Source organism: Heterodontus francisci, chromosome 1 (assembly GCF_036365525.1).
Source record: "Heterodontus francisci isolate sHetFra1 chromosome 1, sHetFra1.hap1, whole genome shotgun sequence".
Lineage (NCBI taxonomy): Eukaryota > Metazoa > Chordata > Chondrichthyes > Heterodontiformes > Heterodontidae > Heterodontus > Heterodontus francisci.
In genome coordinates, this window is record NC_090371.1 from 74,061,436 (window position 1) to 74,086,591 (window position 25,156).

Sequence of the window (25,156 nt, forward strand, 5' to 3'; positions counted from 1 at the left end):
AGGCATTATGGCCTAGCCCCAATCCTGCCCATACATGTTCACTTACCGAGATTTTCCAATCCTAATACTGCAGATAATCCGTTAAAATTAACTGGATACTGTTGGCATTACAATAGGTGATTTTTAAAAATTAAATTTTGGCTCAGTGCAGGATTTTAATGCTTGGAAAAGGAACACCCAGAGTCAGTGTCTTAGTTATAGGCAAAGTAAAACTCCCTCTGCTCTATCCCAACCTCGAAAGAGCATACCCAACTTCACCACAGCAACATTTTCCATTTCATCTTTCTCCTGTGATCTCCAAGTGAGATTGACTGTTAATGTTGAATTAAGGCTTTTTAAAAAAAAACCTACACTAATGTCACAGTGAATAAATGAGGGAACTTTCATCCCATCAATCTGGGCTGGATTTGTAGCCAAGTCCTAGAGCTGAAAGATCATTGATATAGTGCATTCAAATGATTGAAAAAAATTTAGGACACTGAATTAATTGTGGCGCATGTACCAGCACCTCTCGGTTTGTTGTGATGGCAACATGAAGCTGAGGTGCTTCATGTGGGCTCTGGAGCAATAAAACCACTGTAGATCACAAGTTTCATAAAATATCCTAGTTTAATATATAATCTCATTTAGTAACATTCAAACATTGGAGCTGACACAGAAATCTCAGGAGGCTTCTTCATACGGTGAGGATGTTTCCAAGGGGATCCTATAATTGATTTCTGGGCATAGCTTGAGTAAAATAATGATGTAGCACCTGTTCTAAAAGTGCAAATAGTGCTAGCAGAACCACTTCACTGAATGCAGCAATTTAGGAACATAGCAACAGGAACAAGCCTTTCAGCACCTTCAGTCTGCTCCGTCATTCATGGTTGATCTGTATCTCAGTTCCATTTAATCATTTTTTAAAATATTGTTTCATGGGATGTGAGCGCTACTGGAAATCATTTGTTACCCGTTCCTATTTACCCTTGAGAAGGTGGTGGTGAGCTGTCGCCTTGAACTGCTGCAATCCATCTGGTGTAGGCATACGCGCAGTGCTGTTAGGAAGGCAGTTCCAGGTTTTTGAAGGAACAGAACGAAATCAGGGTGGTGTGTGGCTTGAAGGGGAACTTGTAGGTGGTGGTGTTTCCATGCATCTGCTGCCCTTGTCCTTCTAGGTGGTAGAGGGTGTGGGTTTGCAAGATACTGTGAAAGAGGCTTGGCAAGTTGCTACAGTGCATCCTGTAGCTGCAACACACTACTGCCACTGTGTGCCAGTGGTGGATGGAGTTCAGATCAAGTGGACTGCTTTGTCCTGGATGATGTCTAGCTTCTTGAGTGTTGTTGGAGCGGCACCTATGCAGACAAGTATTCCATCACTCTTCTGACATGTGCTTGTAGATGGCGGATAGTCTTTGGGAGTTTGAGTTACTTGCTGCAGAATTGCCAGCCTCTAACCAGCTTTTGTAGACACAGTATTTATATGGATGATCCATTTAAGTTTCTGGTCAATGGTTAACCCCCCCGCCACCCCCCCGGAAGTTGATGGTGCGGGATTCAGCAATGGTAATGCTGTTGAATGTCAAGGGAAGATAGTTAGATTCTCTCCTGTTGGAGATGGTAATTTCCTGGCACTTGTGTGGCCTGAATGTTACTCACTGAAGTGCCATATACTTTGATGCCATTGGCTAACAAAAATCTATCACTCAGTCTTGAAAATTCCAATTGTCTTGGCAGCCACAGTTTTTTGAGAGAGAATGCCAGATTTCAAGTGACAAAAAGGGGAAACCATTCTCTCCATCTCAGCCCCCAGTCTCCATCTCTTCCCCTGACTCCCCTAGTTGCCCCCTCTGTCCAGGGAGTTTTACATGTTTCACTGTATATGCTTTCTGAGATGTGGTGCAGTGCTCCAAATAGGGTCTGACTAAGGCTCTAAACAACTGAAGCATAACTTCCTCCCCATTGTAATTCAGCCTCCTTGAGATAAAAGCCAACATTCCATTAGCCCTTTCAATTGACATTTGTACCTGTCTGCTAGCTTTAAATGATTTATGGCCTTTAGTTTTCCAAAGTTTTTTTGGTCCTCTACTGTCCCTGTACCTTTTAGAAAATACTATTTATTTTAAATTTTTTTGTTATGCGTGGCTGATTTGTTAACTGTTTAAATTCTTTTGGATGGCTGTGCATGCGAAAGGGGCTGACTTGTGCAGGTATTTTTAGGTTGATGCTTAACTGCAGCTTAGAGGGAATACTGGTCTCAAGTGGATGACCTCATACTTGTCCACACTAAACTCCATCTGCCATAGAATCACAGAAGGTTTAAGGCACAGAAAGAGGCCACTTGGCCTATTGTGTCTGTGCTGGCCAAAAAATGATCCATCTATTCTATTCCCATCTTCCAGCATTTGGTCCATAGCCCTGCAGCCTACGGCACTTGAGGTGCATATCCAGACTCCTTTAGAATGAGTTGAGAGTCGCTGCCTCAACTACCCTTTCAGGCAGTGAGTTAGACCATCACCACTCTCTGGGTGAAAAAGTTTTTCCTTATCTCCCCTCTAATTTTTCAACCAAGCACTTTAAATCCATGCCCCCTAGTCACTGACCTCTCTGCAAAGGTGAATAGACCCTTCGCCTCCACTCTATCCAGGCCCCTCAAAATTTTGTACATTTCAATCTGATCTCCCTTCAGCCTTCCCTTCCAAGGAGAACAACCCCAGCCTATCCAACCTTTACTCATAGCTGCATTTTTCCAGTCCTGGAAACATCTTTGTAAATCTCCTCTGTACCTTCTCTAGTGCAATTACATCCTTTCTGTAATGAGGTGACCAGAACTGCACGCAATACTCAAGTTGTGGCCTAACCAATGAGATGTACAGTTATAGCATAACCTCCCTGCTCTTGTATCCTATACCTAATAAAGGAAAGGATTCCACACGCCTTCTTAACCACCTTATCGGCCTGTCCTGCTACCTTCAGGGATCTGTGGACATTCATTCCAAGGTCCCTCACTTCCTCTACACTTTTCAGTATTTTCCCATTAATCGTGTATTCCTTTGCCTTGTTTGACCTTCCCAAATGCATCACCTCACATTTCTCCAAGTTGAATTCCATTTGCCACTTTTCTGCCTATCTGACCAGACCAACAATATCTTCCTGTAGCCTACAGCTATCCTCCTCACTATCTACCATACGGCCAATCTTTGTGTCGTCTGCAAAATTCTTGATGCGCTCTACATTTATGTCCAAATCGTTAACATACATCACACAAATCAGGGGACCCACTACTGAGCCCTGCAGAATGTCACTGAGAACAGCCCTCCGGTCGTTAAAACAGCTGTCAACAATTACCCTTTGTTTCCTGCCACTGAGCCAATTTTGTATCTACCTGGCTGCATTTCCCTGGATCCCATGGGATTTTATTTTTTTTAACCAGTCTGTCATGTGGGACCTTGTCAAAAACCTTGCTAAAATCCATGTAGACCACATCAACTGAACCACCGTCATCTATCTTCCTTTTTACTTCTTCAAAAAATTCGATTAAGTTGGCCTAACAAGATTTTCCCTTAACAAATCTATGCTGACTATCCTTGATTAACCTGTGTCTTTCTAAGTGACAGTTTATCCTGTCTCTCAGAATAGATTCCAATAATTTGCCCACTACTGAGGTTAGACTGACTGGCCTGTAATTATTCGGTCTATCCTTCGCTCCCTTTTTAAACAGAGGTACAACGTTAGCAATTCTCCAGCACCACACCTGTATCCAGTGAGGACTGGAAATGATGGTCAGACCTTCTGCTATTTCCTCTCTCCTTTTAGAAACATAGAAAAATAGGAGCAGGAGTAGGCCCTATTCAGCCCTTCGAGCCTGCACCGCCATTCAATACGATTATGGCTGATCATCCAAACTCAGTACCCTGTGCCCGCTTTCTCCCCGTATCCTTGATCCCTTTAGCCCTAAGAACTATATGTAACTCTTGAATATATTTAATGATTTGGCCTCAACTGCTTTCTGTGGTAGAGAATTCCACAGGTTCACCACTCTCTGGGTGAAAAAATCCCTCCTCATCTCGGTTCTAAATGGCTTACCCCTTATCCTTAGACTGTGACCCCTGGTCCTGGACTCCCCCGCTATCAGGAAAATCCTTCCTGCATCTAGTCTGTCCAGTTCTGTTAGAATTTTGTAGGTTTCTATGAGATCCCCTCTAATTCTTCTAAACTCTAGTGAATACAAGCCTAATTAACCCAATCTCTCTTCATATGTCAGTCCTGACATCCCAGGAATCAGTCTGGTGAACCTTCTCGCTACACTCCTTCCATAGCAGGGAAAGTACAGAGATAGATCAGGAGATCAAAACTGCACCCAATACTCTTGATGTGGTCTCACCAAGGCCTTGTATAATTGCAGCAAGACATCCTTGCTCCTGTACTCGAATCGTCTTGCTATGAAGGCTAACATACCATTTGCCTCCTTAACTGCCTAATGCACCTGCATGCTTACTTTCAGTGACTGGTGCACAAGGACACCCAGGTCTCACTGCACCTCCTCCTTTCCCAATTTATCACCATTCAGATAATCTGCCTTTCTGTTTTTGCCACCAAAGTGGATAACCTCACATTTATCCACATTATACTGCATCTGCCATGCATTTGCCCACTCACTCAACCTGTCCAAATCACACTGGAGCTTCTCTGCACCCTCCTCACAGTTCACACTCCCACCCAGCTTTGTGTTGTCTGCAAACTTGGATATATTACATTTAATTCCCTCATCTATATCATTAATACATATTGAGAGTAGCTGGGATCCTAGCTATGATCCCTGCGGTACCTGCCTGCCACTCGGAAAAAGACCCGTTTATTCCTACTCTTTGTTTCCTGTCTGCAACCAGCTTTCCTTTTCTGCCTTATCATACCCTGTAGGCTCCTTGACATCCATGGGGCTCTAGATTTGGCCACCTCACCCTTTTTCTTTGTGAGAACATGTTTACCCTGAATCCCTTGACTCTCCCCTTTGAATGCCTCCCACTGTTTTGACACTGATTTACCTTCAAGTAGCTGTTCACTTTTGCTAAATCACTCCTCAGTTTAGTAAAATTGGCCTTGCCCCAATTGAGAACTCTAACTCCTGTTCTATCTCTGTACTTTTCCATAATTATGTTAAAACTGACTGAATTATGAGCACTGCCACCAAAATGCGCTCTCACTGCTACTCCTTCCACCTGCCCATCTTCATTTCCTAAAACTAAGTCTAAAACTGCACCCTCTCTTATTGCACTTGCTACACACTGGGCAAAAAAGTTCTCCTGAATGCACCTCAAGAATATTGGGATAATTAAAATCCCCTACTATTACTGCCCTATTGTTCTTGCACTTCTTTGCATCCTCATTGGCTACAGGTGAGGTCCCAGAGGACTGGAGAATAGCCAATGTTGTTCCTTTGTTTAAGAAGGGTGGCAAGGATAATCCAGGAAATTATAGGCTGGTGAGCCTTACGTCAGTGGTAGGGAAACTATTAAAGAGGATTCTTCGGGACAGGATTTACTCCATTTTGGAAACAAACGAACTTATTAGCGAGAGACAGCATGGTTTTGTGAAGGGGAGGTCGTGTCTTACTAATTTGATTGAGTTTTTTGAGGCAGTGACAAAGATGATTGATGAGGGAAGGGCGGTGGATGTTGTCTATATGGACTTTAGTAAAGCCTTTGACAAGGTCCCGCATGGCAGACTGGTGCAAAAGCTGAAGTCACACAGGATCAGAGGTGAGCTGGCAAGATGGATACAGAACTGGCTCGGTCACAAGGGTAACAGTGGATGGGTGTTTTTCTGAATGGAGGGATGTGACTAGTGGTGTTCTGCAGGGATCCGTGCTGGGACCTTTGCTGTTTGTAGTATATATAAATGATTTGGAGGAAAATGTAGCTGGTCTGATTAGTAAGTTTGCGGACGACACAAAGGTTGGTGGAGTTGCGGATAATGATGAGGATTGTCAGAGGATACAGCAGGATATAGATCGGTTGGAGACTTGGGCGGAGAAATGGCAGCTGGAGTTTAATCCGGACAAATGTGAGGTAATGCATTTTGGAAGGTCTAATGCAGGTGGGAGGTATACAGTAAATGGCAGAACCCTTAGGAGTGTTGACAGGTAGAGAGATCTGGGCGTACAGGTCCACAGGTCACTGAAAGTGGCAACGCAGGTGGATAAGGTAGTCAAGAAGGCATACGGCATGCTTGCCTTCATCGGTCGGGGCATAGAGTATAAAAATTGGCAAGTCATGTTGCAGCTGTACTGTAGTTAGGCCACACTTAGAATATTGTGTGCAATTCTGGTCGCCACACTACCAGAAGGGCGTGGAGGCTTTGGAGAGGGTACAGAGGAGGTTTATCAGGATGTTGCCTGGTCTGGCGGGCATTAGCTATGAGGAGAGGTTGGAAAAACTCGGATTGTTTTCACTGGAACGACGGAGGTGGAGGGGCGACATGATAGAGGTTTACAAAGTTATGAGCGGCATGGACAGAGTGGATAGTCAGAAGCTTTTTCTCAGGGTGGAAGAGTCAGTTACTAGGGGACATAGGTTTAAGGTGCAAGGGGCAAAGTTTAGAGGGGATGTGCGACGCAAGTTTTTTTACACAGAGGGTGGTGAGTGCCTGGAACTTGCTGCCAGGGGAGGTGGTGGAAGCAGATGCGATAGCGACGTTTAAGAGACATCTTGACAAATACATGAATAGGAAGGGAATAGAGGGATATGGGCTCTGGAAGTGCAGAAGGTTTTAGTTTAGGCAGGCATCAAGGTCGGTGCAGCCTTGGAGGGCCGAATGGCCTGTTCCTGTGCTGTACTGTTCTTTGTACATGGACTTTAGCAAGGCCTTTGACAAGGTACCACATGGTAGGCTGGTCCAGAAGGCTCGAACACATGGGATTCAGGGTGAGCTCGTCAATTGGATACAAAATTGGCTTGGTGATCGGAGGCAGAGGGTGGTAGTGGAGGGTTGTTTTTCAGATTGGAGGCCAGTGACCAGTGGTGTGCCGCAGGGTTCGGTGCTGGGCCCTCTGTTGTTTGTCATATTTATTAATGACTTGGATGTGAATATAGGGGGCATGATTAGTAAGTTTGCAGATGACACTAAAATTTGTGGTATAGTGGACAGTGAAGGTGGTTGTCTGAGGTTACAACAGGATATAGATAAACTGGGAAAGTGGGCGTTTTGGGAAGTTAAACCAGGGCAGGACATATACAGTGAATGGCAGGGCCCTGGGGAGTGTTGTTGAGTAGAGAGACCTTGGGGTGCAAGTACATAGTTCGTTGAAAGTGGCAACACAGGTAGACAGGGTGGTGAAGAAGGCATATGGCATGCTTGCCTTCATCGGCCGAGGCATTGAGTACAAGAGTTGGGACGTCATGTTACAGTTGTACATAACGTTGGTTATGACGCATTTGGAATACTGTGTGCAGATCTGGTCGCCGCACTACAGGAAAGATGTGATTAAGCTAGAGAGGGTGCAGAAAAGATTCACAAGGATGTTGCCTGGTTTGGAGGGCTTGAGTTATAAAGAGAGTTTGGATAGGCTGGGTCTGTTTTCCTTGGAGTGAAGGACGCTGAGAGGGGACATGATAGAGGTATATAAAATTATGAGAGGCATATATAGGGCAGATAGCCAGAGTCTGTTTCCCATGGTAGGGGTGACTAAAACTAGAGGGCATAGATTTAAGGTGAGGGAGGAGGTTTAAAGGGGATCAAAGGGGTAAATTTTTCACACAAAGAATAGTGGGTATCCGGAATGAGCTGCCTGAGGAGGTGGTGGAGGCAGGAACAGTAGCGACATTTAAGAGGCATCTGGACAGATACTTGAATGAGAAAGGCAGAGAGGGATATGGAATTAATGCAGGCAGGTGGGATTAGTATAGATAGGCATTATGGACGCGGTGGGCTGAAGGGCCTGTTTCTATGCTGTACGACTATGACTAACTGTATCTGAGGGAGCTACTTATTTTAATGCAAAAGCACTATCTATGGAAGGTAGTTCAGTTGCCTTCCTGCTGAATTTAGTAATCCTCCAAGTTGGAATGCCCATATGGTTATTGTTAGTATTACTTAAACAAATTACAAAAAAAAAATGCTTTTTTAACTTTTGAAAGTGAGTTTTCAAATTAGTTATCTGCAACCACTGTTTAAATAAGGTAAATGTATTAAAATGAGTTCACATTTCTCTACAGTCATTTTTGAAATACAATTGATTAAGTTAGATTAATTTTAAATTCCAGTTTCCAAACTGGAAAATATATACTACAGATCTAGAAAAAAAAATGAAACTGCAAGATTTTCACACTTGCAATAAAATATTGTGAAATACATGGTACTTACATCCAGTGTATGCCCATATGTAATCTGTCATAAAGTATTCAATTCTTGAAATATCAAGAACTGGTTTAAGCCATTATTGCCAATTATCAATTCTGACTTTTAGGAATCACTCCACTGAACAGCAAGAGTTGAAAGTTTTGCCATTCTCAAACCCAGAACCTATAGTAAATATCAAATAAACTGAGCAAGCCTGGATTGGAGTGTTTTCTCTCATCAATCAAGTACACACAAGGCTTTTTTTCAAGTGTTGGGATCATGGAAAAATGGTATGTTTTCCTTCAGGTCTGCATATATTAAATATTTTCATGTCCTCTGGACTCCACTTGCAATATTCCTCAACATGGGGTCAAATTCAGGATCACCAAATTTATATTGCTGTCAGCAGTGTTTTTATTAATAAATGTAAATTAAGATGAAAATTGCACACACGACTGAAGTTGAAGAGTGAAAGAGCTCCTCCAAGTGGCTCAGTGAACAGCTGAGCCATCCTGTTGGACTGCATGTTATTTGTTGAGGGAGAACAGGATCAGGCTATGATGAATGTAGTTAACTAATCCAATGACACTTATTGCAAAGGAGCCCATGGTTTGTGTCGGACAAGTTTCTGAAATGAGTGGAATCATATCCTAATGTTCAATAGTCTTCACTTTCTTTGGCCTCCTTGTCTCGGGAGACAATGGGCAAACGGCTGGAGGTGGTCAGTGGTTTGTGGAGCAGCACCTGGAGTGGCTATAAAGGCCAATTCTAGAGTGACAGGCTCTTCCACAGGTGCTGCAGAAAAATTTGATTGTCGGGGCAGTTACATAGTTGGCTCTCCCCTTGCGCTTTTGTCTTTTTTCCTGCCAACTGCTAAGTCTCTTCGACTCGCCACACTTTAGCCCCGCCTTAATGACTGCCCGCCATTAGTTTACTAGTCCAATGACACTTATTGCAAAGGTGCCCATGGTTTGTGTCAGACAAGTTTCTGAAATGAGTGGAATCATATCCTAATGTTCAATAATCTTCAAATGACTGCAAAATCCACATAAGTAAAGCTTTCATTTTCCAGATATGGAGTGTACACTCCTTTTAGAGATGTACTTCAATTAACCTTGCTTATAGAACCTAGCCACAGATTGACAAGAGCCAAGCATATGGACAGTGACGTGTTGAAAAGGTGTTACAACTGTTCAAAACATTTTTACTTTCCAGGACAAAGCACTGGTCAGCTTCCTGCTGCAGTCCAGATAGGACCACTGCACCTGTAGCGCACTGGCTTGCAGTGTTAGCTATAGCTGAGTGGGAACGATCCTAGGCCCCAATTCCAGGGCTAGCCATCTCCAGCTCCTGTAATCAGACAGAATGTTGACCATTGCAGACTTCTCTACAAAGGCATGGAGTAGTGTGGACCTACATAGCTCACACTGGCACACAGTGGACATGGTTCTGATTTTCCCAAGATAATTACACAGAACAGAAAGGCTACTTAACCCATCTTAATTTATTCACAGAGAATCTCTACAGTTCCACAAATGCAGCATCTAATTGGTTGTGATTCTAAATTTTTACTGCCACTACTATAGCTGGAAGTCCATTCCATATATTTTGCTGAAAGGAAAACTTCCTGAAATCAATCAGACATCTGTCCCATACTAATTGAAGCCTTCATCCTGCATCCATGGTTTACTTTTTAGTAAGTTTTCATATTTACTCTTCCATATCATTAACTATACTTCCGTAATACAAGCGTTTAGAAATGCTTCTTTTAAGACTGACGAGCCAAATTTTCTTGCAACTTTTTTCAACCTGCAGACATGGGCAATGAGAAATCAGCCTGGTGGCTCTTCCCAGTGTTTGAATGTATCCCTCGAGTCTCGGATCAGAAATGGACACAATACACAAGGTGTGGTCTGACTAGAGCACTATACTTATTGATCATGTCACTTTCTGACTTGTGTAATACTCATTTGGCTATGTAGTTAAACATGCAGTCACTGAATGGTGGAACTGGCTTTCGAGGCTGAATGGCTGACTCTTGTTCCTACGTTCCTATGCTATTGGTTTTCTTTATTACTGCTGTGCATTGTTGGATAGGTGAAGTGCATTTACGACTCATCTCAACTCCAAACCGATGCAGTTTATCTCTTGCCCTCCACCACCCCCAACAAGAAGATTGACTTTAGTAGGTTCAGACATATATAAACAACAGCCACTTGGACAGAAACCGCAGGCCAGCAAGGCTGAAGCATGGAGAATGGGGGTAGGAAAGCAAAGTTTAAGATTGGATCTCAAAATGGAGCAGATATTTAAAGATTTATTTTTGTAACTTGCATTTAAATGAGAATAACTGCAAAAATTGTAGAAAGGAGGTCAGATTTAGGAACTGGCTCTCTCAGTTTTTCCACTATTAACTTACACTAAAGCTAAGATACAGATGACTTGGTGATTTGAATTGTCTCACGTAGTCTTAGGATAATTTTGATACTTATGGATCTGGCCTTGCATGCGCTGGATGCATTTAGCTTTTTGCATCAGGATCTCTTCCAGCTGTGTTAAGTAATCTTTGAAGTCCTGCCAAGAAATATAAATCATTGTTCAGGCAATTTTCTAATGTTCAAAATATTTAAGTGTGCAGTATATATATTATGCATACATAATCTAAGGATTTCCATGAGGAGAAACATTGCAGCAGATCCAGGACAGTGATATGGGCATGAGAGAAGGGTGCGTGTGTTGAAATGGCAAGCAACCGGAAGTTCAAGGTTCTGTTTTCGGACTGAGCAGAGGTGTTCCACAAAGTGGTCTCCCAATCTGCGTTTGGTCTCCCCAATGTAGAGGAGACCGCATTGTGAGCGGTGAGTACAGTATACTAAATTGAAAGTACAAGTAAATCGCTGCTTCACCCGAAAGGAATGTCTGGGGCCTTGGATAATGAGGAGACAGGAGGTAAAAGGGCATATATCACACCGCCGGCGATTGCATGGGAAGGGGACGAGGTGTTGGGGGTAATGGAGGGAGTGGACCAGAGTGCCAAGGAGGGAACGATCCCTTCAGAATGCTGACAGGAGGTAAGGGGAAGATGTGTTTGGTGGTGGCATCACCCTGGAGGTGGCGGAAATGGTAGAGGATGATCCTTCGGATGTGTAGGCTGGTGGGGTGGAAAGTGAGGACAAGGGGAACCCTGTCGTGGTTCAGGGAGAGATGGGAAGGGGTGAGGGCAGAAGTGTAGGAAATGGGTCAGACACAGTGGGGTGGAATCCTTGGTTGAGGAAAAAAGACAACATGTCAGAAGCGCTGTTGTGGAAGGTTGCATCATCAGAGCAGATGCGTCGGAGATGGCGAAATTGGGAGAATGGAATGAAGTCCTTACAGGAAGCAGGGTGTGAGGAAGTGTATTGGAGGTAGCTGTGGAAGTCAGTGGGCTTATAATGAACATTAGTGGACAGTCTATCCCCAGAGCTGGAGACAGAGAAGTTGAGGAAGGGAAGTGTCAGAGATGGACCATGTAAAGCTGAGGGAAGGGTGGAAATTGGAAGCAAAGTGGATAAAGTTTTCAAGTGCGGGGTGGGAGTAGGAAATGGCACCGATACAATTATCAATATACCGAAAAAGAGTTGGGGGAGGGGACCCGAGTAGGACTGGAACAAGGAATGTTTGACGTGCCCACCAAAAAATAGGCATAGCTAGGACCCATGTGGGTACCCACAGCAACACCTTTTATTTGAAGGAAGTGAGTGGAGTTGAAGGAGAAGTTGTTCAATTTGAGAACAAAGTTCAGCCAGGCGGACGGAGGAGGGTGTCGGTGGATGGTTTTGACTTTTTCCACATGATTCCAACTGAAGTTCCATCCTTCGTGTTTTGAATCCACTCAGCATTACATGTCTCTTCGAGAAATACAACCCAACAATGGAGTACAATAGCCATAACATGTAGTTGCTCCTGTGATAAATTAAATGCCTGAAGGCGCTTAACAAGGTGAGAAATGGACACTGAACAAGAAAACGAAATTTGAGGAGTGTGAAGAACTCGCACAAGTACTTGCTGCATGGCATCTTTGCTGTAATTTCTAGGATTCTATGATGAATTTACTTCACTCAGTCTGCTGTGTCAGTGAGAGCCATGAGAGAAAGTTTGATTTCTCATCATTGTTTCACTTCAGTGCAGCATTGACAGAATGTTGCACTGTCGAATCTTTCAGATGAGATATTGAACAAAGGCCCCATTCAGCAGGGTGTAAAAGAATCTATGATACTTGTCAAAGAAGAGCATAGGAGTTCTCCACAGTGTTCTGACTAATATTTATCCCTCAAATACCACTAAAAATATTATCTAGTCATTATCTCATTGCTGTTTCTATGGCTTTGTCGTGGGCAAATACAACGATAACTAAACTTCAAAAGTACTTCACTGGCTGTAAATGCTTTGGGATGTCCCACGGTTGTGAAAGGCACTATATAAATTGCAAAGAATGGTCGATGGCAATTGAAAAAATACTTAATGAAAACAGGATGGGGACAATTTTTGGTTTGAGCAAATATTGGGCTGGCAATGGGTGAGTGTATGTTGTGTTCACTAAAGCAATTGGCATGAGACACATGCCATTTTCATGGCAGGGTCTTATTTATGATAATTTGGTGAACTGCTCACTAATCTGGGGGGGACAGGTAATCTAGCAGGACAGCTGATTTTGAAGTGCCTGTTGCAGCACCCTAAAGGAGAGGAGGGTGAAAGTTCCAAGAGTGAAAAGAAGGACCAATTTTGAGCAGCAGGGACCATTTTTGACTTACCTACAGGAGCAAGAAGTCTTTATGCCTTAAAATCCACAAATGACTTGCATAAAAACTGTGCCAAACCTGCATCCTGCTTTCCCCACCTGCAACTTAACATCCCTTTAATGGGTATTTAATATAGCCCCTTCCTGACTTCTAATATTGGGCTAGCAATGGGTGAGTGTACGCTGTGCCCACTAAAGCAATTGGCATGAGGCACATGCCATTTTCATGGCAGGGTCTTATTTACGATGATTTGATAAACTGCTCACTAATCTGGGGGACAGGTAATCAAGCAGGGCAGAGTCCCGTATCTAGAGCAAGAACTGCCAGTGATCCAGCAGGCAGAGATGAAAATGGTAGGAATTATCACCATTTCAACTGACATTGATTAAAAAATATTCATGAATCTCCTGTGTGTATATGGTACAAATGGGGTGGTAGCAACTTGAAAATCTCCGCTCCATGTGTCTGTTTTAGAATGGCCTCTTTAAAAGCCCACTTTGTCACCACTTGAGGTTTTTAAATGCATAATTAAAACCCATGTGACTGGTGGTTTCAGATTGTAGCCCACACAGTATATGATTTGAAAGATTTGTTTTCGGTTGTTAAAGATTACATTCATCTAAAAATATTTTTCCACTTTGCCTAGTTTTAGGATTGCATAAAAAAAAACTTACCAACATTGTTAGTTTGTTCAGCAAATATTCTTCCTTTTCAAAAAGAGCTAACATTTCTTCTAGTTGCTCACAATGGGCTTGGACAACAAGTCTCCTAGAATGCAAAAAACAAAATGGTTTGAAATTATTGCTTCTTGTTAGTGTAACAGTACAATAGAAAGCTTTCTTTGGGAATCAGTGGTACATATAGACAAGAGACAGTTGCTAATAAATAGCAACAGAAAAGGAAAAATGAAAACAAAAACAAAGTGGACCAAATCTCTCCCCCCACTCGGTTAAAGAAATAACAAAACATCCTGCATTACCAGAAACTCAATAAAACAACAGTTTTAATTGCAAGTTATATGGCAAGTGAAACCAGAGAGAAAGACTTTTGAAATCTCCAGTACAGCCAAAATAGACATTTCAACTGTGCACACAAATCTTTCAGCTTAGAAATAATTTTCTTAAGACTGCATGAAAGCATTGTTATCTGACCTACAGTTTATTGTCTCAACAGGGCACACAATGTAATTTGCGATTCCCTTTATGGCAAGTTCTTGTTATCAGCTATCTATGTCACTCAGAGAGCTGCAAGCTGCAGACTATGCAGTAGTCTGCAAGGAGAGAAGGAAAATCAGTGAGTCAATTACTCTTTGCCTCCTAATTCCCTGTAAAGAGTATTTCTAGATGCATAACAGATGGGTTCCAGTTCATACTTCCCACATATTGCATTTAGCTTATAGATATAAGTGTAGAAAATCGCAATGCTGGAAAAGAACACATTCGTGAATTTCCAAGTTTTTAGCCACAATAGGGCCTTTATCTGGAGGCCCCTAGCAGGGACAGAAACCGAGTGGTTCCATTTACACCAGGTCTTCACCCCATTTAGGATCTCGTCTGGAGGATGGGTGTGGGCTACGTTGGTCTCATCAAAGAAAGAGGTGTGACTGGTGGGATGATTCTACACAGAATTCCTGCCTGTTCTGCCTTTGATGGCCCCAGAATTCAGGTGGCAGAAGTGGGGCACTCCAAATTTGGAAAGGACACTCCATATTAACTGTACACAACCAACTGTATACAGATTAGGATAAACAGCATATAAAGTAGCGCTAATAACCCTTTTTCTAGGTGCTGTAACCATCTTAGACCCCACCTCCATGATCCAGCTTTTGTTTACACCTCCTAATAGCCCCTTCTTTGATTTAGTGTCTTTTTTCCCCTTCTTACACCTCTGTGATGCACCATAGATATTTCTCCACATTAAAGGTGCTTTTTAAAAGCAACTTGTTAATGTAACATTGTTCTCTTCCCAAATTACAATATACTGTACTTCTACTACCGCCTTTCAGATGAGACGGTAAACAAAGAACCTGCTTGAAAGGATATAAATTATCCTATGGCAATATTCAAAAGAGCACAAAAACTTACAAAACTGATAGGCAGGAAAAGACCAGCTGTTCCATTAAGCTGCCCCCAATAAGCAGAGTAATTTTCCTCTATGTAATGGCCAATAATTATTTCTCAAGTAACTTAAGTTATCCAGTCATTTATCTCACTGCTGATTGTGGGACTTCAATCTGACTGCTATATTTCCATAGATTATACTAGTGACAACACTTCAAAAGTGCTTAAATGTTGTGAAGTGCTTTGGGATGTCCTGAGAATATGAAAGGCGCTGTGGAACTAACACTGAGGCTTAATTAAGGAAAGCCAGCAGAGATTTGTTTTGGGCAAATCTTGTTTAACTAACTTGATTCAGTTTTTTGATGAGGTAACAGAGAGGGTTGATGAAGGTAATGCTGTTGATGTAGTGCACATGGACTCCCAAAAGGCATTTGATAAAGTGCCCCATATTAGCCTTATGGAATAAAAGGGACAGTGGCAGCATGGATACAAAGTTGGCTGAGTGGCAGGAAACAGTAGTGGTGAACGGTAGTTTTTTTAGACTGGAGAAAGGTATATAGTGGGGCTCCCCAGGTGTCATTACTAGGACCACTGCTTTTCTTGATGTATATTAATATACCACGCTCTGGAAGTGGTTCAAGCGTTCACTTACCTAGGCTCAACTATCACCAGTAACCTGTCTCTAGATGCAGAAATCAACAAGCGCATGGGAAAGGCTTCCACTGCTATGTCCAGACTGGCCAAGAGAGTGTGGGAAAATGGCACACTGACATGGAACACAAAAGTCCGAGTGTATCAGGCCTGTGTCCTCAGTACCTTGCTCTATGGCAGCGAGGCCCGGACAACGTATGTCAGCCAAGAGCAACATCTCAATTCATTCCATCTTAGCTGCCTCCGGAGAATACTTGGCATCAGGTGGCAGGACCGTATCTCCAACACAGAAGTCCTCGAGGCGGCCAACATCCCCAGCATATACACCCTACTGAGTCAGCGGCGCTTGAGATGGCTTGGCCATGTGAGCCGCATGGAAGATGGCAGGATCCCCACAGACACATTGTACAGTGAGCTCGCCACTGGTATCAGACCCACCGGCCGTCCATGTCTCCGCTTTAAAGACGTCTGCAAACGCGACATGAAACCCTGTGACATTGATCACAAGTCGTGGGAGTCAGTTGCCAGCGTTCGGCAGAGCTGGCGGGCAGCCATAAAGACGGGGCTAAAGTGTGGCGAGTCGAAGAGACTTAGTAGTTGGCAGGAAAAAAGACAGAAGCGCAAGGGGAGAGCCAACTGTGTAACAGCCCCGACAAACAAATTTCTCTGCAGCACCTGTGGAAGAGCCTGTCACTCTAGAATTGACCTTTATAGCCACTCCAGGCGCTGCTTCACAAACCACTGACCACCTCCAGGCACTTATCCATTGTCTCTCGAGATAAGGAGGCCAAAGAAGATTAATATATATTAATAATTCAAATAATATATATTGTCATGAAAACCCTACATGCCAAATGGAAAATATTAATTTCATCAGTTGGAACCTTGCCTTAGATTTTTGCTGGAAATTCTTACAAATAACTTCTTTTAAAAAGCAAATTGGCAGCCAAGATGGCAATTGCAATTTACATGTGAAACACCAAAAGACCAGACTGGAGCCAACATGACTGACTCAACCTAGCCAGAACAATGGGGTGCTCTCTGATTAAATTACCTGAAATGGCCTTATCAACACGGTCGTCAAGGGCCATCGACTTTGAAAGAGCCAACCCCTACCCAACCAACTGTGACTCGACAGCTTGAGGGGTAAAGCCTTGAATTCAGAGAAGTTACCAGAAGGACCTCATTAAAACAAAGAGGTTTGGGAACATTATGTGACTGCTTGTGCAGCTCTGGAGAGACTAAGCTTTGTCACTCAGAAAGCAGAGGACAGTAACTGAAAAGCCATCCACAAAGCAGCTTGCTCTCTCTCTCTCACTCCAGTAAAGATCCAGAGAAGCCCGGCTGCAACTGGTAAAGGCTCCAGCCTACAGCCCACCACCACCACCAACAACTAGGGGACAAAGATCGAACCCCTCTTCTGCCTTCTGGAACCTGAGAAGGGAGCCCACAACCGTGAACATGGCCCAGCGCGGAATGCAGGACTACACTTTCAACTGAGGATTCTGGGACTGATATTCAGTACCTAAATTCCATTTATTCCGGACTCTATTCCAACCATCCAACTCCGTTTGCCTTCTGTAATCCTGTAATCTATTTGTGTGTGTGTGACTCTCATGTGAATGCATGCGTGAATGCATAGCATACTGTTAGTAATTTTAACCTGTTTAGAATGTTAAGAATAATAAACTTACATCTTTCTTGTTTAAACTCAATAAAACCTGTTTGATTGGTTCTTTGACAATTATATTCGAGGAACAGGAGCAAGCGCTCACTGAGGTGGTAAATTCAATTACTGTGTTTAAAAAGGATAAACCCTGTTGCGGTCAAACCAGAGAAGGGGTGAAATGGGAGCCTGAGACCTCCCTCCTCACCTGGCCGTAACAATATTAATAAAAATGGTGACACAGCCTGTGACCTGGCATGCACTACCAGGACGACCAAGCTACAGTAGCTTGGCAACAGGCATCAACACCGAAAACAACTCACAGTGTCACTTCGCAGCTTCACGTGTGGCAGAACCTGACTCTCAAGGATTGGCCTTCACAGCCATCAGCAAAGGTGCACCAAGAGAAGACCCCTGACCTAAATGGATTGTTTATTGCTTGTCCATATCTTTTGTAGATGGAAGGATGCCAACCATTAATAGCCTAAACTTGGGTGTGCAGGGCACAATTTCAAAATATGCAAATGACACAAAACTTGGAAGTACTGTGAACTGTAAGGAGGCTAGTGATAGAACTCAAGAGGACACAGACAGGTTGGTGGAATGGACGGACACATGGCAGATGAAATTTAATGCAGAGAAGTGTGAAGTGATACAATTTGGTAGTAAGAACAAAGAGAGGCAATATAAAATAAAGGGTACAGTTCTAAAGGGGGTGCAGGAACAGAAAGACCTGGGGGCGTATGTGCACAAATCGTTGAAAGTGGCAGAACAGGTTGAGAAAAAAAGCCTACAGGATCCTGGGCTTTATAAATAAAGGCATGGAGTACAAAAGCAAGAAAGTTATGATGAACCTTTATAAAATACTGGTTCAACCTCAACTGGAGTATTGTGTACAATTCTGGGCACCACACTTTAGGAAGGATGTGAAGGCTTTAGAGAGGGTGCAGAAAAGATTTGAGAGAATGGTTCCATGGGACTTTTATGTTGATACATTGGAGAAGCTGGGGCTGTTCATGCCAGGGTGAATAAGGTGAGTGCACTTCGGGAGGGCTTCTTCAGGGAAACAGACAAGCTGGAAGGCTTTAATAAACAAAACGGAAGAGCATGTTGCATAACTTCACAATACAAAGAGGATTGCACCTGGAGCAGGAACGGCAATAGGAACGCTCATCATCTGATGAGGCTGATTTGGGAGAGGTGGGAAAGGAACAGAAAAGGGGGCCCATCACAACCCCGCAGCCAGAGATGCTGGGATGACTTGAAAGCTCAGCACTTCGAATGACCTGCTCATTCCCCTGAAAAGTTACACAATCCCCCGCCTGCATTAACAGTCCTTGTTACTTCCTTCACCACCCAGTCAACTCCACAATAAAGGACATTAAAAATGTTAATCCACCTATCATAGTTATGACATCCTGCCAATACACTCATGAGCCATGAAACCACACTACAAACAAAAATTCCCAATGTGAAAAGAGTAATTCTTTAATATCAAAATGGATGCCCTGAACTAATTGTTCACCCAAGTGTCAAAAAACCATACTGCCTTTCTTCAATAATGATTTCCTAACTCTACCACTCCTACAAGCAATTCTTCCTCTAATTTTTTTATTTGTTGTACGCAGCCTGTTTGTCGCGCTGTGTGGTACATTCTGCATTGCTGCGCGGCCGGCACCCACACAACTTAGAGGGAACGTTGCCTACAAGGTGCTCCTCCAGGGTTTCAGCATAGCTGGTGAAAGACTGCTGTGGTTCATGTGAGGCGCCTTGAGATGCTTGTGGTGCATGACTTTTAGGAGCTAGAGCCTGAAAGCACTTCAGCTGCTGCTGGGGCAGTCTGTGTATTGGTTAAGGGGTGGTGAAGAAGCAGGCATACTGACATCCCAAGAGAGGCCATGATGGTCCAGCCAACATGGAGTTGGGTAGCCTTGATGAACCTTACTGTTTTCCTGCCCATCAATGTTGTATGTTCAGAGCAAGATGTTCCAGTCCCACTGCAATACCGCCACACCCACAGGGCTGTGCCTCATCACTTCCACTTACTTATCTGTGGACAAGCAGACTTGAGCAGATCAGTGATGCCTTTGCAGTTTTTATCAACATAGTCCACCAGTGGAGCATACGTTGAAGCCCAGAATCTGAATGGCAGCAGTTTGAGCTTCCATCAGTTTGAGTTGGCAACACAGACACCCGGTGAGAGTCCACAGACATTGCCATATGCTCCAAGGAAGACTGCAGAGTGCTAATGCCATGACACAGGACACCACACAAGCCAGAGTGGATTCCCCAAAACTTTCGGACATGGTACATCATCTTTTTGGCAGTCTTTCCAATACATCATGCGTGCAGAAAAGAATTTTCTTCTGAAGGCTGAGCAATTGAAGTCAACAATGCTGTCCTTCGCAGCAGAGCTTGCCTTCCCAGCAAGCTATCTCTAGGGCCGTCCTTTCCACTAGTCCCTGCTCACTTGTATTGAGTGATTCAAGTGCCTACCCGTCTAACTCACTGTCTAACCCATCCAAGGTGCCAATCTCTGATGGTTTTTGGGAGGGATGGAGGGCTTGACTGCACATTTTTCAGAGGATAGTCCTCCTCCAAATCCTCCTTGATGGGTGACGGTGCTGGAATGGGCCTAGAGAAAGACGAAGAAAGGGATAAGTTAGCAAGGAATAGGTAGACTGGATAGTAGCAGGTGACAGACTTCATTATGCAGTTAAGCTGCTTGAATGTGCAATTATTTTTGAGGTAAATAAAAGGGCATCAATAATCGGCAACCACCTTGCTCAAGTTAGCGCCTAGCCTCACCATCTCCAAAAACGTGATAAAGTTTCCGCGTGGGTTTCCGCCGGGAGCTCCGGTTTCCTCACAGCCAAAGACTTGTAGGTTGATAGGTAAATTGGCCATGGTAATTTGCCCCTAGTGAAGGTAAATGGTAGGAGAATTGAGGGAAGGTGGGGATGTGGTAGGGAATATGGGATCAATGTAGGATTAGTATAAATGGGTGGTTGTTAGTCAGCACAGACTCGGTAGGCCAAAGGGCCTGTTTCAGTGCTGTATCTCTCTATGACTCTATAAAGTGCACTTTGACCAGCCAAAGACTTCAAGAATACAACTTCATCCGGAAGACCACCGTATCATCCAACCTCACAGTCTGTGTATTTAGTTTCCATTTATTCTGGACTCTAATCCTACCGCAAAATCTAATTTTTTACTTTGTAATCTATTTGAGTGTGTGTGATTCTCATGTGAATGTGTGCGTGAAATATGTAGCTTTTTAAAATTATTTTATTTAAATCGGGTTTAGATGGCTGAGTATAATAAACTTGCTTCTTTCTTGTTTAAACTTAAGAAAACCTGTCCGACTAGTTCTTTCACAATCACATTAAAAGGTGAAAGGTAAAACACTTATTGAGGTGGTAAGCACAACCACTGTTTAAAAAGGAATGAATGAATGTTGTTGTGGTCAAATAAGAGGAAAGACAAGAGGGAGCCCGTGACCACCTCCACATCAGGCCGTAACATAACATTCTCCCACTCACATACTGAAAAGCACCTACCCACAGAAGTGGAAAGTGTTGGCTCAACCAACCACTGCCGAGTCCACAGCCTAAAACAGCTCGGGGATTCCGTCCCTAGGATCCATCACCCTTGAATAAAGCTACAATTCACCATAGTTGTTCCAGATATTCTATACTGTGGACACCACAGGTCCAGAAATTGTAGGCCTAGCGGTGTGCAGGGACCTGACCATGGCTACCATTCATAGCAATGACATGACAATGGCGAAGGCGACATACCACATGGACAATGCTCTCACCTCCGCAGCTGACCTAACATCGTTATAACCGGAAAGATTTGACAGGATTGGAAATTTCAAAGGTGATACAGTATTGTATATACATGCAGATGCTATTCCTTCCATCGATCCTCCGTGTAAGTGTAGCACCATATCCAGAGTAAGCTGAAAGTAGAACTGGAAAAGATGGAAAGAGATGGCATAATCTATAAAGTCCAGCACCTCATCGATTTGTGTAGCTCCATCACGTCATCAAAAAAAATTGGCTCTATATGAGTTTTTTTTTTAAGACCCAAGGCATCTGAATGCAGCACTGAAACAATGCCCACATAAAATTCCCACTCTTGAGGAACTAAACCCCAAGTTTGTGAACATTAAATTTTTCTCCAAACTTGACACTAAAAATGGATACTGGACAGTACATTTGGAATAGACCTTTCAGAGCTATTGTCATTCCGCACTCCATTCAGGAGATACGGTTTCTAACTATCACCATTTGGATTTTCCATAGCCAAGATCTTTTCCAACTACACGTGGACCATATCACATGTGAAATCCCAGGATGCATAGCAGATGACATCACTGTTGTTGGCCAAACGAAACAGGAGCATGATTGAAACTTGCACCTCCCAATGGAAGCAGCACTTTGAGAGGCTCAATAGCCAAAAATGCAACATTAATGTACAACGGATCAAACTTTCAGATGCTGGCATCCGTCCTGCTCCTACCAAACTGGAGGGCATTAGCACAATGCCTAATCCGCAAGATAAAAGTGACCTTCAATATTGCTTAGATTTATTCAGTTTTCTTTTGCTACACATATTGAAATTTGCACAGAAAACCTCATCTCTTAGAGAACTTCTGAAGAAAGAAGTACCGTTTATCTGGTAGGAGGATCATCAACACACATTTGATGAGCTCAAAAAGTCATTGACCGAAGAACCAACATCTCTTCAATTCTACAACCCAGCAAAGGAAACTAGGCTAGGGTTTGATGCGTCACAAAAGGCCATTGAGTGTGCAACCTGCAAAAAGGGAAGTCCCTTTTGGAAGCAAAAGCAATCAACGGCTCAAGCTAACTATTCGAATACTGAAAGGGAAACCTTTGCCTTGATTTTTGGAATCCGTTTCCATATGTATGTATTTAGAAGAATGTTTATCGTGGAAACTGATCACAAATTGCTTGAAATGATTTGGCATAAACCGTTAACTAGTGCACCACCCAGATTACAGTGCTTACTCGTCAAAATACAAGGCTATGACTGTGACATACGCTGCAAGTCGGGTAGTTCCATGGTCACATCCGATACTTTAAGTCGCTTACTTAACCCATCTAAAACTGCAGATATTTCCTTAGATCTGCAAGTAGATCTCATCAATACCAAAATAGAAGACGTCTTACATAACGACCTTATGAGCTTCGGGCAGTATAAATGCCAGCAACTGTGACAAGAAACATCCAATGATCCCATAGTGCAGCAATTATGGAGGACTGTGATTGGTGGGTATCCAGAGTCCTTCCAGGACATTCCAGAGGTTTTAAGACCTTATAGAGATGAGCTCGGGATATCCCAAGGTGTTATCTTCAAGGGCAAGCAAATCCTTATTCCAGAACCCCTTAGACCTGACATCCTACAACAATCGCACCAGGTGCATATGGAGATAGATCAAACCAGGAGACTGGCTAGAGAAGCAGCGTACTGGCCAGGGATGAATCAAGACATCGTAACAGCCGTGAAGGAATGTGAGGCATGCCAAGCCTACATGTCCAGTCACCACAAAGAACCATTATTACCTCACTAAGTACCCACACATCCATCGACCAGAATTGCAACTGATCTCTTCAGCATCCGTGGAGATGATCCCCTGGTTGTGATGGACTATTTCCCAAAATTTCCTATTACTCGTCAGTTACATGACACATCCAGTGCAGCCATTGCAGACACAGAGTTCAATTTTTAGCCTGTTTGGTGCAGCGCAAGAAGTTGCTTCAGACAAAAGCACCCCAATATATTGGAAAACCATTCAAGGCGATGCGTGAAAAGTAGGGAGTTGACTATACTACCTCATTGCCACACTATCCCAGTTCCAATGGCATGGCAGAATGTATGGTACGTATCGTTACATCCTTAATTATAAAATGTCATCACACTAAACATGATTTGCATGTTGCAAAGCTACGCCTTACAGCGCCAGTATGGCAACACCTCGATTCAAAATTCTCATCCTTGTTTTCAAATCCTTCCATGGCCTCACCCCTCCTTATCTCTGTAATCTCCTCCAGCCCTAAAACACTCCGATATCTGCGCTCATCTAATGCTGGCCTTTTGAGCATCTCCGATTTTAATCACTCCACCATTGGTGGACATGCCTTCAGCTGCCTGTGCCTTAAGCTCTGGAATTCTCTCCCTACATCTCTTTGTCTCTACCTCACTTTCCTCCTTTAAGACACTCCGTAAAAATTATCTTCTTGACCAAGCTTTTGGTCATCTGCCCTAATATGTCCTTAGCTGGCTTGTCTCAACTGCTGTATGATAATGCTCCTGTGAAACAACTTTGTTCGTTTTACTATGTTAAAGCTGCTCGATAAATGTAAGTTGTTGTTGGTGGTAGTCTGCATGGGTCACGTGAAAGGTAGTATTTACTCACTGAACACCAAGGGGGGCTTCACCTAGAGTTTCAGCCAGTCTGATGCAGGTACCTGTTCCAAGAGACTCTCCAAGCTGCACAAGCAAACTGCCTTTGTTTCAAAACAGGCACCGCCAGCACTGGGATGAGCTTCACTCGACTGTGATGAGCTGGGATCTCTTTATCGAGGATTGGATAAGGAAAATGAAAAAAAAGGAGGCTTACGGCAGATTCAGAGCATTGGAAACAGCGGAGGCCCTACTGGAGTATAGAAAGTGTGGGGGGGGGGGGGGGGGGTACTTAAAAAAGTAATTAGGAGACCAAAGAGGGGGCATGAAAAAACACTGGTGGGCAAGATAAAGGAAAATCCCAAGGCGTTTTATAAGTATATTAAGGGCAAGAGGATAACCAGGGAAAGAGTAGGGCCCATTAAGGACCAAAGTGGCAATCTGTGTGTGGAGCCAGAGGACATAGATGAGGTTTTAAATGATTTACTTTTCATCTGTGTTCACTATGGAGAAGGACGATGTAGGTGTAGAGATCAGGGAGGGGAATTGTGATATATTTGAACAAATTAGCGTTGAAAGGGAGGAGGTATTAGCAGTTTTAGCGGGCTTAAAAGTAGATAAATCCTCAGGCCCAGATGAGATGTATTCCAGGCTGCTATGTGAGGCAAAGGAGGAGATTATAGGGGCTCTGACACAAATTTTCAAATCCTCTGTGGCCTCAGGAGAAGTGCCAGAGGACTGGAGGACATTATTCAATGTCCATTATTCAAGAAGGGTAGCAGGGATAAACCAGGTCAGTAAGTCTATCAGTGGTAGGCAAACTATTGGAAAAAATTCTGAGGGACAGAAATAATCTCTACTTAGAGAGGCAGGGATTAATCAAGGATAGTCAGCATGGCTTTGTCAGGGGGAGATCATGTCTAATAAATTTGATTGAATTTTTCAAGGAGGTGACTAGATGTGTAGATGAGGGTAAAACAGTTGATGTAGTCTACATGGACTTCAGTAAGGCTTTTGATAAGGTCCTGCACAGGAGATTGGTCAAGAGGTAAGAGCCCACGGGATCCGGGCAACTTGGCAAATTGGATCCAAAATTGGCTTAGTGGCAGAAGGCAGAGGATAATGGTCGAGGGTAGTTTTTGTAATTGGAAGCCTGTGACCAGTGGTGTACCGCAGGGATCGCTGCTGGTACCCTTGCTGTTTGTAGTGCACATTAATGATTTAGACGTGAATATAGGAGGCATGATCAG

The 25,156-nt window shown here is 43.4% G+C and overlaps 1 protein-coding gene across 4 annotated transcripts in view; it reads right to left on the minus strand.

Moving 5' to 3' along the window:
• Positions 1-9,821: 9,821 nt before the first annotated feature.
• Positions 9,822-25,156, minus strand: part of LOC137379970 (kinesin-like protein KIF24) — a 130,327-nt gene continuing 114,992 nt past the window's right edge. For 3 of the 4 annotated variants that reach the window (XM_068051535.1, XM_068051449.1, XM_068051622.1), the window contains exons 12-13: positions 13,769-13,862; positions 9,822-10,890 (exon numbers count right to left, since the gene is read on the minus strand). In XM_068051535.1, coding sequence (XP_067907636.1) covers positions 10,777-10,890; positions 13,769-13,862 — 208 coding nt within the window. In that variant the 3' untranslated portion in view covers positions 9,822-10,776. Of the gene's footprint in view, positions 10,891-13,768; positions 13,863-21,291; positions 21,448-25,156 lie in introns of those variants that run through there. The other variant, XR_010976969.1, reaches the window with a different exon arrangement.